This window comes from Corvus hawaiiensis, chromosome 10 (genome assembly GCF_020740725.1).
Source record: "Corvus hawaiiensis isolate bCorHaw1 chromosome 10, bCorHaw1.pri.cur, whole genome shotgun sequence".
Taxonomy (NCBI): domain Eukaryota; kingdom Metazoa; phylum Chordata; class Aves; order Passeriformes; family Corvidae; genus Corvus; species Corvus hawaiiensis.
Genome location: NC_063222.1, coordinates 16,473,733 through 16,486,671, shown reverse-complemented (window position 1 = coordinate 16,486,671; position 12,939 = coordinate 16,473,733). Strand labels below are relative to the sequence as shown.

Below are 12,939 nucleotides of genomic sequence, written 5' to 3'. Positions count from 1 at the left end.
ACACAACTGCAAAATCTGGGCCATTTCACACACATTTGCTCATTGGGTTGGATAGGTTTGTCACAAGAGTTACATAACAACTTTCACTCTGTGTCGGTGTCCATTGGCCCTTTCAGCAAAGCAAAAAACCCTGTGAAAAAGCAAGTGAGCCTCACCTGGATTAGGACCTGCAGCTAGTAAAGAGAGAGGATAGCAGAAGCTCAGTAACTGCAGATATTTCAGAAGGGGTGTTTCTGGAGTATCACAGGCAAAAGCGAAAGGGATTTGGGAAAAACTGTATGGATTCATGTGTAAGTGTTCTTTTCTGAGGCTTGTGAAAAACTAATACCATAAGCATAGTAGAAGAGTTTGCTGACTTCTTTAGAAACTAAAGAGGGCTAAAGCTAGAAAGCTAAATGATTGGACCAACACAACAGCAGAAGATAGTTTACTGACTTTGACTGGGCTAGAGAACAGTAATGGGGGTCATCTGCTGCCTTTGCTTAATCAGACTGTGGATAATAAAAAAATCTTTAAAAGACTTCTCTTCAACTGCAAGCCTGGGTAAATCTGCAAGACTAGTGGAAATGATGGAATGAGGGGGGCGTGTACTAGTCTTCAAGTGTAATATAATTATGCTTCCTATGTTAATCCAGAGTTAAGAAAGTTAGGAAATGTGCAGGAATTGTGGGCATGTGCTATAGGAGTGCCCTCTGTCTATTCCCAGACCTATATCCAGATTTAAATCAGATTCCCTCTGGCCTGAATCTAACAAAACTCTGTACTATGACCCTGCTCTTGGCAGGGGTGATGTGGTGATGGTGCTTTGTGAGGCACCACTGGCCCATGGCTGAACATGGCCAGAAGCAGTGCTTTTTATGGCTTACCTTGTTAGAGCAGCAGGCAGTTTCCCTGCCTGGAGAGATTTACAGGCCAGTCCAATGACCCTAAAGCCCTGGGCTGTGTAGAGCAGGAGCTTGCTTTCAAAGTTCGATGGAACTGTGCAAAACAGGAAAAGACATTTTATCACAGCATTTAACTGCTCTCTAATAAAAGGAAGCCTTGGAGCAGGGAAGGTTTATGTCCCAGAGTGCCCAGAGTATACTGATAGGCCAAGCACATCAAAGAAAGGAGCTGAACTTAATTTTGTTCCATAAGAAAATCTTTGCCTCTCCTTTATCATTTTGAACTTAAAAGTTCAAAACATACACTGCAAAGACTTATCTTCTTCCAGGGTGTCATGAAGGATCTGTGCTTCTCTAGTTGCCCTCCCAAGGTCTGGAGAAAAAAAAAGTCTACTTTTTTTTGGGGGGGGAGCCAGACCTGTAGACAACTTTTCCAAATATTATTCTGCCAGAGACTGTACACCTTGTACAGGAGTTGATAGCTACTTTTATCTCTTAGCAATCCTTCCTTGTTGAGAAGGGCTGTGTGAGAGCTTAGCCTTAGACTTGGAGTACAACAGAGACACTTTTCAGGCTTTACTATAAAATCTTAGACACAGAAATCTCATTTGGACCTTCTATTTCATTGCACCATCGAAAGTCACTTACAGATGTGTGTTTCTAGGAAGCATTTATAAATGTTTGTTACCTGTTTCCGCTCTACACAGCATGGCTACTATTTCTGGAGCCCCTTTTATGAAGGCCTGTGGATCCCCACCGATTTCCTGGGCAATGACAGACATTCTTTGCAAGGCTGAGGAAAATGGAAACTGATGTAAAATGGTAATTCCTTCCACTGGGGCCTAGGAGGAAAGCAAGTGGATTACACAGTCTAGCAAGGATTTTAAACTCAGACCAAAAGATTTTAGGTCTTTCCTTTGGGCTATGGAAAGAAGCTAACCATGTATAATGGGCTAATTTGTTACACTTAGACAGAAATGACTGGTACATAAAGACAAGATTAAATTTGTGGAGAAATATTTAGCTTAAGCAGTAGGAAAAGTTCACTGACAATTTTAGCAGACTACTAAATGTAAATCACTGAAAGGAATTTACTAGTCTTGTTTCTGCTAAGACTCTGTTAGGTCTTACACTGGTCTTTCAAAGGAAAAATGGTTGTCAGAAAGTGTCCCACCTGTATGTGTCACCACCAAGGATCTGACATCAGCCACCAGACTCCACTGCATTCCCCACTCAGCTGAGTTTGGATTGAGTCTCAAGCCACGAGGACAGGCTGGACAATCTCTAATCCAGCATCCCCCTGCTCACTGTGTGAGCTGCAAGCTCCCCCAGGCATCTGTAATCCGAGACAGCAAAGCAATCTCTCTCTCTGCAGGCAGTACAGGAAAGACAAAGTGGGGAAGAGCTCTCTTGGACAGGGACACCCACACATTCCTATACTGAAAGGTAACCCTTACACTGACAGTCTAACTTGATCATGGATGTGAATCTTGCAAATATCTTACAGTGGTGGCTTTAGGACCAGGTCTAACAACTGTGGCATCTGTGGATCCTTGACCTTCAGTCTGGTGTCCACTGGAATCATCTATCACCTGTGTATTGAAATACAAAAATATTTCAGACTGCAACACCAGTAAAGCTAAAAGGAACCTCAAGGATTCATTTAAAGCTTTTTCTTGCCTCTAAATGAGGTATATTATTCATTGCTGGGAGCAATCTGTCAGATGTAAAACTAAAAACTTCCAATAACGGAAAATCCACTGCTTCTCTTGGCAACCAAATAGAAAGCCTCACCAGGTTCAGTAAGACATTGCTGTACTCTTGCACAGCAAATAGGTTATGTCCTCTCACTGACAATAAATCCTTTATTCATTACAACACACTTAAATAAACAAAAAACTTTAGATATAACATAGACTCAACGAGAAAATAATATACAAGAATTTGTATTAATGTAGAAAGCTCTGCTCTTGAAGTATTCCACAAATCATCTGGATTTTTTATCATCACAACATGATTGTGAGGAACAAAAATATTTTTTGGTGTCAAAGGAAACTCAATTATTCCTGTTTCACAGGAATTATTTAACTGAATTCCTGATTTTTTTGTAACTTCGATGGGTGTCTGGCTAAACCTGAGATGGCAAGGTGATCTCCCCATTGTTTGCATAACAACAAAGCACAGCTTTACCCAGTTAGTGGCCTCGAACATTTTCACATCCAGTGGGTCTCCTTGGATCTTGCCCTCCCAAACAATTAATGAATGACAAACTGCCAGTGCTTTGAACACTGGGCCCCAAGGCAGGCTGTGGTCTGCAGGGAAACTGTGAATGTCCTGAAAGCTAAATCAAAAGAGAACACAAAAGTTACTGTCAGAGAACACCAAACAACATAAGACTAAAAGAAAAAAAATCCTAAATTGGGGGCAGTTAAAGTCCCATCCTGAGGCGAGACCACACACATGTTCTGGGGACTTGTCCTCCCCCATGAACTGCTTTTCATGCACCTATTAAGGCTGGGATACACATGCTCAAAACAAGTGTGTAATGCCTAGTTAGGGAGTCCAATGGGATGGAGAGAGGAACAGATTATTATAAAATATCTTCTTTGAGGCTTGTGCAAAGACTCTTGAGTTCTAATACTGATATAAGTTTGAGCAACTCTGTGCATGCACATTTCTGGAAATGTAAATGGGCAAAATCAAGGCCACTGAAAGAACAGAGCATCAATCTTGTGGATAACAGTGATTTCCTGTCATAAAGGATTTGGGTTACACTGCAGCTTTGAGATCTAACCCAGCCTGCCTACTGCAGACTGTCTGCCTGGACATGCTGTGCCAAATGCTGGTGACAGTGGCTGCATCTTTTCACGTGGAGCAAGACCCTTGGGATAAGGCAAACAATTCATTTTCCAGAGGATATGGAAATAAAATTAAAAATCTAAACATGGGGAACTTCAAACTGCTTAAGTGTTTAACATTAACTGTCTTTCAGATTTGGTCCTATGTCTAGTAGAAGAATCCAGTCACTACCCCACCAAATTTAGATGCCATTGATGTGTCAGGGAGCCTTACCAGTTTCTTTCAGAGGGCAGCAAGCCCCAGAGATCCAGGCCATCTTCTGTTAAGGTGCCAGTCTAAGTTAAAATGTATGTTTAAATTAACTTCCCACATGAGAGCTCCGAGAGGAATAAAAAGCAAGACTTATTTTAAGAGGTTACTCTCCAGAAAATGCCAGCATGGGGCAGAGCAAAAGGGCTACAAGACAATTCCTAGATTCCAAGAAAAACAAGAATTTGCCACAGATTCTGTTCAGACAACAAGAACTTAAGTACACAGCATTGGTCATTGTGTTTCTAAAATACAATGGAAATGCTCAATCAAACCCCAGCCTCCCACCCCCACCATGGCTCTCATTACCAGTGAGGGCATAACCACCACACAGCCATTACTTTGTCAAAGCAGACAAGGTTCAGCTGTCCACATATGTTGATCCTCTGTGGGCTGATGCAAAAGATGCCTTTTTTCTTCAACCTCTGCTGCGTATAAATGATTCCTGTTGTCAAGGCAGCTGGAAGAGCTGGTGGGACAGCAATAGTGATAACATCCAGAGCCTTCTTCACTATTTCTCCTGTCTCCTCCTGACATAATAACAAGGACAGTTATCAGGAAGAGAGTGGCAAGGAGTGGTGCTTGCACTGGGTGTAGCCCTCTTCATCCCGCCTCCCCTCCACTGCAGGTGCTCCAGGCTGTACTGTTTTCTGCCCATGGTCCATCATGTATTCATATCCATAAGAAATTGATAGGCTTGATTTAACCAGAGGCTTTAAAGCCTCATCACTGCTAAAGAGAAGCCCCCAGGCCTTCATTCGTTCTCCATGCAAACAAACCTCCAGGCAGAGTTCACAGCCTCCTCCAAAACACGTGCATTCAAACATGCCAGCTAGATCACTGCACCCTCAGTCAAACCCATTTTCCCATGACACAGCACACAGGAATCTGCTATTTATATGGGCATTCATCCAAATGCCTACAGGCACAGCTCTGGACTTCATGTTAAGGTGGCAGGTGAGACATATGGGATGGTGCTGAAAAGGAGGGCAGACTGTATGAGCTAATGATTTCTTCTGACCTTATGTTCTAGGAGTTGTGAAAGAAAATTGCTTTTACCTGCAGGAAGAGACATGGAAATAACAGTTACATTTGTAAAAGCAATCTATAATTTGGGAGCTTAGTGGTCAGTGTAAAACCGACTGCCAGGATGCTGAGTGTGGGCACCACTATTCTGGGCAGTTGATATGAATGCTAAAGAATTGAATGCTTTTCAAATTGGAGTCCTAGAACTGAGACACTGCAAACTAAAGCAAATTTTCAGTTCAGAAGGACTTGCAAACCATCACTGAGATCTACTATTACTACTTCTGAGCTTGGGACTTTGACTATAAATCATGTTGCATTTGATGTGCTGAATTCCCATCATGTTCTGGTTCTCCCTTCATTGATACTGTCTCAGACCACAGAACACACCATTTTGATAATATTTTGTATCTATTTTATGTTAGAAGGAAGTACTTACCATCCATCTTTAGATAAACACTCACAGAAAGAGAAGAGAAAGCATTTAGTACATCCTGTGATTCAATCTTACAAGATTGACAGCTTCAGCAATTGAGGTAACACCAGCATGTATTTTACATATTACAATGGGGAAGTTAAATTAAGAAAAAAAGGAAAAAACTGCAAAGCAGACACAAGAATATGTTCTTAAACACACTTTCTTTGATATCTTCAGGGAAAATAATCTTCTGAGCCCACTGATTGTAGATTATTCCCCAAGAGAAAAATTATTCAAAAACTGAATTACAGAATCAACCTTGCAACTCATGAATTGGACTTTACATTGGCAGATAATTATCATGGCATGAAATGATTTCTTGAAAGTTTCTAAAGAAGTTCTAAATCAATTAGGCTTTAAAATTTGCAGAACTACTGTTTACAGTGTATAACTCTTCTCACATTGACCTTGATGCATAAGAATGAGTGAACTATTTTAAAAGGGTTTCAGGTGAACCCTCCAGAGATTTAGAGACCAATATGGCAGGGCCCTAGGTGTACTAATAGCCCTTAATTACCCTCACTAGCCTCACCTCTATCCACATCCTCTGCTCATGGGTTCAGGAGCTCCATTTAAGCTCAGGCCTGGGCCTTCAGTGCCTGTCTGAGCCATGCTGTGGGTATACCCACTTCTGTCACTTGGATGGACACCTTAAGATGTGTGTCACAGCCTTGTCTCTTGTCCTCATCTCCTTCTGCTTCTGACTGATCTCCCTGGATTATTTACCACTTTGCCTTGCCTGGGACTGTTGATGGGCTGTTACCTGCACCCAGCTCTCCTCACCATGTTCAGACACTCTGTGATTGTGCTCAATTACCCGTGCTCTGGTCATCCTCGCCTCCTGGCTTGTCTCCCCTAGGGAATAGCTGTCTTCTGCTGCTTCCTGATACAGTAAGTCTTAGTTCCACATTGAGATGTGGGAGATTCAACTGTCCTGATACAGGACAGTTACCTTTGCAAAATTATTTCCCCAAAATTCTCAAGGATATTAAGCTGAGTGATAACTAAGTGTAGGTTATCTCCCATCCACCACCCTGCCCCACCCAGATGACTATACAAAGATATGAGAGAAGAAGACAGAAGACAACAGGGAGTTCTTTGTAATACCAGTCATTTTCAATGATCTCTGTTTACACTTGTACTGTTCAGGGCTCTGTAACACGGAAGAAAGGTGGCCAAAGGAGTGGCAAATGATCTCTTAAGTCAAAACTAGTACAGGAAGCATCAAACAGAAAGCAGCTGTTTGCTACTTCTCTAAAACAAAACCTACAGTGCCTTCAGTGATTCAAACAGCAACTCTAAAAACATTTTTGCACAGTACATAATGAAACTATGGGAATCATTGCCACAGGTGCTGTCCAGTCCAAGACTTAGATGAATTAATAAATAGATTAAACCACACTCTAGGAGATTTTCAGTGACTGTTACAGTAGAGGATCCAAATACAAAAGACAGCTTTCTGAACTCTTAAACTTTTCTCTTCAGGAAGTTAGAAGACTATACCAGGGACAAATGGTTCTATACCTACTTTCTACCATTTAACATAAGCATTTGACACCAGTTACTCTCAGAGAGCAGACAGGGAGAGATGGTTCTTTGATCTAAGCTGAAGTTTTTGGAAAGCTGCCTTTCACAATAGCACATCTGCCTCTGTCCCACTTAACTCATGACTCACTTGTGCTTTTTCTAGGAATGTACAAAAAAGTGCCACAAAAACCCTGTAAAAGGTTCTTACAGGGTGCTGAGCTGCAGATAACATATGCAGGGCTTGCACAGGATTTTCCAAGACCTCAGAAAAAATTATTATTGGGCAGCAGTAGGTTTGGCATCTTGGAATTGAATGTATGACAGTTTGTGTACTGTTAACAATTCAACTGCACTGTAAAATGGACTCATGTACTAAGGTAAAAAGGAAAGTGACAAGGACTATGTTTTTATATATAAATTTTTATGAAGTCACTCCAGTTTCAAATCTCTTAGATGTGACCATTTCTCCTGCATTTAGTAACTCACCCCATTAAGTGCAAATACACACACTGTGTAGATCATTCCAATGGCTGCAAATGCTATGAGGCACATCAGGAACCGGAGGGCATCTCTGTACAGCTTGAAGTTCATGGGTTTAGGGTAGAGAATGGACCTCACCAGATCACCCTTGGCTGTGTTGAAACCTGGAAAGACAAATTTAAATCATTTCAAGGGGAAAATATTTCAAAAAATTCTCTGCAAAGAATGGAGGGCTTCAAAATTATTCATAATTCCTGCAAGTTATGAAAGAAGGCCCAGGTGTTTCATTTTAGTGTATGTGGCCTTATCTGAAGAATATAGAAAAGAGGTATTCTTGTCTTAGGGGGGAGGATTTTTCAATGTCTCAGAAGCAAAGCAAAATTCTTCTTCATAATTATATGCTGACAGTTTTTATAGAAGTTATACCAAGCAAACAGAAACAATGCATAACAACTTAGTCCAGCCCAGGATGATGATTCTCTGTCTGAGTGTTGTGAATATAGATTAGTACCTTTAACTTAATGTGATTGGATACATTGTCAGATTGTTCCAGTGAGAAAAATCATGGAAGGAAAAGTGAACTCAAGTGTTGACTGACCAGTCCGCAGCACCACAGCTTTAACTACTCCTCTGTCATCTGCCTTGGTCTGGATGACCTCTGTTCCACAGAAGAGGACATGTTTTTTGTAATCCTCTGCACAGTACACTCTCCAGGGCTTGGAGTTATCAGTTTGAGGTAGATGGGTCTTTGTTACTGGAATACTTTCTCCTAGGGAAGATTAGCTCAGATGAGAAAAACTGCAGTACACTTAATAACAGCCTGCTGACTTTCAAATAAGTACCTAGACATCTAGGTGATAAGTTAAAGGTGTTTACTAGAGAAACCAATTTACAGAAATTTTACTTTTATATTTTGACATCTTCAGAATGAATAGAGCTTAAAGCCTAGCAAACAGACTGCCAGAGAAGAGTTTTCCTTTTCATCAGTGCAGCAGCTTCATGCAAATCTGAGAACTGAAAGCAGTCCAAACTCTGGCTGTAGATATAGAGACTTGAAAGGAGGCCTGAACTGGTGTTGCATGACTACCATTGATGGCCACAAGTTGTTTACCTAATTTGAACCTCATGTGCAGGTCACTAAACTATTCCCTCAAGCAGGTGAGAATATGATATTCCCTATTTTCCCTCCCTAGTAAAAAGCAGGGCCTTTAGCTCAATGCTTGGCAGGTGACAGATACCCTTTTTATGTCAAAGCAGATACTAAGGTGAGGAAGAAATATTGTGGCACCTGAAGTTTTCTAAATGAAAGGTGTTTCTGGAATTTCTCATTTATATGAAATTTCAGAACTATCAGTTTCAGTTTGATTCAGACCAAGACCAAATTTAAAAACAAGAAATAGACCTCCTCCTGCACCAAAAATCCTGCTTTCCAGTGACCTCTCCCACCTGGTGTGTCCTCCACTGCTATCACAGGAATGTGGGGCCAAATGTCTGGAGGGCTAGACAGACACTCCACAGGTTGGAGATGTTGCAGCAATGACACATTCAGTCAGTGACAGAAACCACAACATCCAGAGTAGACTGTGGGCCCTGTGTAGGAACAACTTTGCTTCATACCTATTGCTTCTTCTCCTGTCCTGCTCCCTCCTCTTCACTGTCCACTCTTTCCCTTCTAATGAAATCACCTCTTCCTAAACGCTGCATGCCAGGAAGGTAGAAAAGGAGACTTCCTAAAGTCCATATTGTCTATTTAGACAATTAACAACAATTCAGTCACTATTATAGCAAACACCCAGAAGAATCCCCTTCTCAGCCAGCTATGGACTGTCTCACAGCAAGGGATGTACATGATAACACCGTCTGTCCTCTGTCACTGGCTGAAGCCATGGGGCAATGATGGGTGTTCAGATGGCAAACCTGGGAGGGATGAGCTGTACCTGTCAGCATGCTTTCATTTACAGTGCACTGCCCACTGACCAGAATGGCATCACAAGGCAAAAGGGTTTTGCCCTCTTTCAAAATCATCATATCTCCAGGAACAAGATGGTGTGATTCCAGCTCTTGGAAACCTGAAAGTGACAAGTAATGCAAACTTTGTGCTTCAGATATTTCTCTGTAGCAAGGGGAAAAGAATACAAGGAACTACTTCCTGAATAGAATTCTTTATAATGGCTGATAAACAAAGGACCTAAGTTTGCAACCTATAATATTTAAGAAAAGCCTAGGCATCAGTTTCAGCTGTAGAATTCCTCCTTATTTACCCAGGAGCCCAACCAGTGGTTACTGTTCCAATGCACTGACCTAACCAAAGAACCCTGGATCTACATTTCTTAAATTGACTTAATCTCTTTGGATTGTGCTCTAGATACCTTGACAATGAACAGACTTTGCATGGAGCAATTAGGTGGACTCACAGCCATTCAGTGGATATGTTGTTGGCTATGTCAGCACCACTTTAAGAAAAATTGCTTAGTTTTCCTGACAATTTTCTGCTAAGGCTGCACTCAATTATTAATATGTTTGATGTGCCACAACATATTCCTAAGTCAAAATAACTCTATGTGCAGAAGTGAGTTAACTGAGCTGAGAAACAGAAGAGGAAAACTGCTTTAGAATAAATTTGTTGCTATACATGCTTGGGTTTGATATAAATTGCTATAGAAACAAAACACATTGAAAAAAGAAGCATAGAGGAGTCACCTTCCTTATTTCTGCAGACAGTGACCATGGTGTTGTTATGAGCCTCAACCAGTCTGTGCAGTTTAATGGATTGCTATAAATTAAAAAAGAGCACACAGAAGTGTTACATCTTATTTACATGATGCAATTTTTCCACTAAGAATTATTTCCTTTTGTTATTTGTGGTTATGAGAGCCTAAAGAAACTGGGTTCCAGCTAGACCAGAAACTATAAAACCACAGAGAGAAAGAAATTCCCTACCCTAATTACAGAGAGCGTAACAAAATATTACAAAGTGAAGCACTGGAATGGGGAAGGGAGGATGTGGGTAAGGTACCACACAGAGATATTGATGACTAGGAGGCCAGGCCATTGCACCTGCTACTACACAACGTCACAAGACTAAACCTCTGAGTAAGTCTCACAGCACTGTGTGCATGTTGTAACATGCTGGCCTTTCCCAGACATTAGAAGTACATCTTCCTTGTGGAAAAAGGTGAGGTGTCTCACCTGTCTAAGATCGTATACAGTCAAAAATATTGAGAGGAGAGACATGATTATGATGGCAGCGGCATACTCCATGTAATCTTCAGCAAACCACAGACACACACTGAACAGCTGGAACACGTAAAATGGATTTAGGACCTGTTAGGAGAGACAGCAATAGTAAAGAGCTGGCCACACTTAAATGGGCCCAATATATCTAGACACTGCAGAAAAGGTCTGGAATAAGAGACATTAAGTATTGTGACTCCTGATTCCCTTTGTAAATTTTTTAGCCGTTACTTTAGTCCAATCAGATTGGACCATCTTCACCTGACAGAAGGGCCAAAAAATCTGGACCAATAGGATGTTATTCGGGATGTGAATGACTCAGCCCAATCCTTGTTTTGTTCACTTCTTACAAGAAGTGTAACAAAGGTGAGAGAAGAGCAGATTGTGCTGTGAGCATGGAGCTCACATACCATAGGAACACCTCCACAAACACCCTGTTCAGGCCACATATAGGCTGTTCCTCTCTGAAAAAAGATATTGGTGCTGTGTGTGGTGCTGTGCCCAGAGCCATGAGCTCATTGGATCTCTCTGCAGCTGCAGGCGTGTACCAGGTACTGCTGTTCACTTAATCTCTGCTGATTAAGAGACAGCCCTTGTCTGGAAGGTTTGATTTCCAGTGCAGCTTGGAAACCTTCAATGGCCCTCAGAAGGCAAATGGAATTAGCTCCCAGGACACAGATACATAGAAATACCAAGCAGACACACAGGCATGGGGATGGAGGATAGGGAATAATGGAGAATGAATGAATTTATGATGATTTCATGGAACAGGTTTCAACAGGATTTGAAGAAGTGTGCTTGAAGAGTGAGTAGTGGGAAGTTAAATCAGATATAGAATCAATTATATGCACACTTGGCCTCCCCAAGCAGCTCAGAATAAAAGCAACAGAAATGCTTAACCTCTTTGATGAGTAGTTTCCAAACAGGGATCACTGGAACATCAATAGTGTTTGGCCCACATATAACTCTCCTGTACGGGATAAAGATACATCACTCACAGATAAAATAGTGACAAATGCCACTCACTCAAGAAACTGCAGATTTCACTAGTCATGAGAGCTTCTATTGATCCCAGTTTAAAGGCTGGGAGGACTTTCCTTCAAGAACAAAAAATTAAATGTCCCTACAGTGCTTATGTCAGAAAAGATGACTGTTCCAGTTACATTTACGTACGCAGACAAGAGGTGTAACACAACCTTTTAGGCAAATGTTTCCATCATGCAAAAATTACTTTGAAACACCATAAACAAAGGAATTCTGCATCTAAAACTAAATGATCCAAACCCAAATAATTTTGCAAAGTTAAGGGTGATTGGAATGTAAGATTTGACATGAGCTAAGGTCAGGAGCTGGATTCTCAGTATTCAATCAACTGAAAATTATTTCTCTATTTAGCAGTTTCATGAATACATATTCTGTAACTTGCTGAATGATACAGTAGTTTATGAGAATAAGTTCAATGACCAGAACTAGTCGATTTGGAGCCCCAGTGAAGAAGCAAACACAGAACTTATGTGCACTCCTTCACAGAGACTTCCTCTTACTCCAAATAAGAACTGCTTAAGTTAGTTACAGGACATAGTTATTTCCTGATTGAGAACAATAACAGTGATGAATACTGAGACATTTCAAAAACTTTGACAAGGAATACACAACATTGTCTAGCCCTTTTCATTCAATATTTCCATGCACAGCTGTTTCATCTAAAATTATGTGCGTATTAATAAATACAGAAGAAACTCCTGAGAAGTGCACCAACAACAGTGAATTTACATCTCTTTGAAATCTGTATGTTGAGTACTCAAGTTTTAAAATGTGTACCTGACATTCTGTTCATTGCAGGTGAGACCAGAACCAAATTTATCATGTATAGCTGAGCAAGTGTGGTGGTCTTCTAGGACTCTAAAATAGAAAGGGATGTTTTCCTTAGGACATTATTCACAAAGAAGCTTGACTTCCTCAGAGACTTGTGCAACCAGCACAGTGAACTCACCCAACTTTCTGGAACTGTTTTGCATAGATATTCCAGACATAGCGGATTTTTTGCACTTGGATAGTTTTCACCTGCAAAACAAAGCCGGGACAACAATACATGCAACACAGCAAACAAAAATACTCCCAGGCTTTCTCACAGAGCTCAGCTAGGCATCCTCACTGGGGTCAAGTATAAAGAAAGGAAATTATATGGGGGCAATGAGGGAG

The 12,939-nt window shown here is 41.0% G+C and overlaps 1 protein-coding gene across 1 annotated transcript in view; it reads right to left on the bottom strand.

Annotated features, from left to right (window-relative positions):
* ATP13A4 (ATPase 13A4) overlaps positions 1 to 12,939 on the bottom strand; it is a 46,761-nt gene that overhangs the window by 17,735 nt on the left and 16,087 nt on the right. Inside the window, exons 5-18 of the mRNA XM_048314950.1 lie at positions 12,731 to 12,801; positions 12,559 to 12,639; positions 11,638 to 11,707; positions 10,693 to 10,827; positions 10,204 to 10,276; positions 9,441 to 9,572; positions 8,102 to 8,272; positions 7,510 to 7,667; positions 4,334 to 4,522; positions 3,957 to 4,018; positions 3,075 to 3,225; positions 2,390 to 2,476; positions 1,573 to 1,726; positions 867 to 978 (exon numbers count right to left, since the gene is read on the bottom strand). Coding sequence (XP_048170907.1) covers positions 867 to 978; positions 1,573 to 1,726; positions 2,390 to 2,476; positions 3,075 to 3,225; positions 3,957 to 4,018; positions 4,334 to 4,522; positions 7,510 to 7,667; positions 8,102 to 8,272; positions 9,441 to 9,572; positions 10,204 to 10,276; positions 10,693 to 10,827; positions 11,638 to 11,707; positions 12,559 to 12,639; positions 12,731 to 12,801 — 1,646 coding nt within the window. The remainder of the gene's footprint in view (positions 1 to 866; positions 979 to 1,572; positions 1,727 to 2,389; positions 2,477 to 3,074; positions 3,226 to 3,956; positions 4,019 to 4,333; positions 4,523 to 7,509; positions 7,668 to 8,101; positions 8,273 to 9,440; positions 9,573 to 10,203; positions 10,277 to 10,692; positions 10,828 to 11,637; positions 11,708 to 12,558; positions 12,640 to 12,730; positions 12,802 to 12,939) is intronic.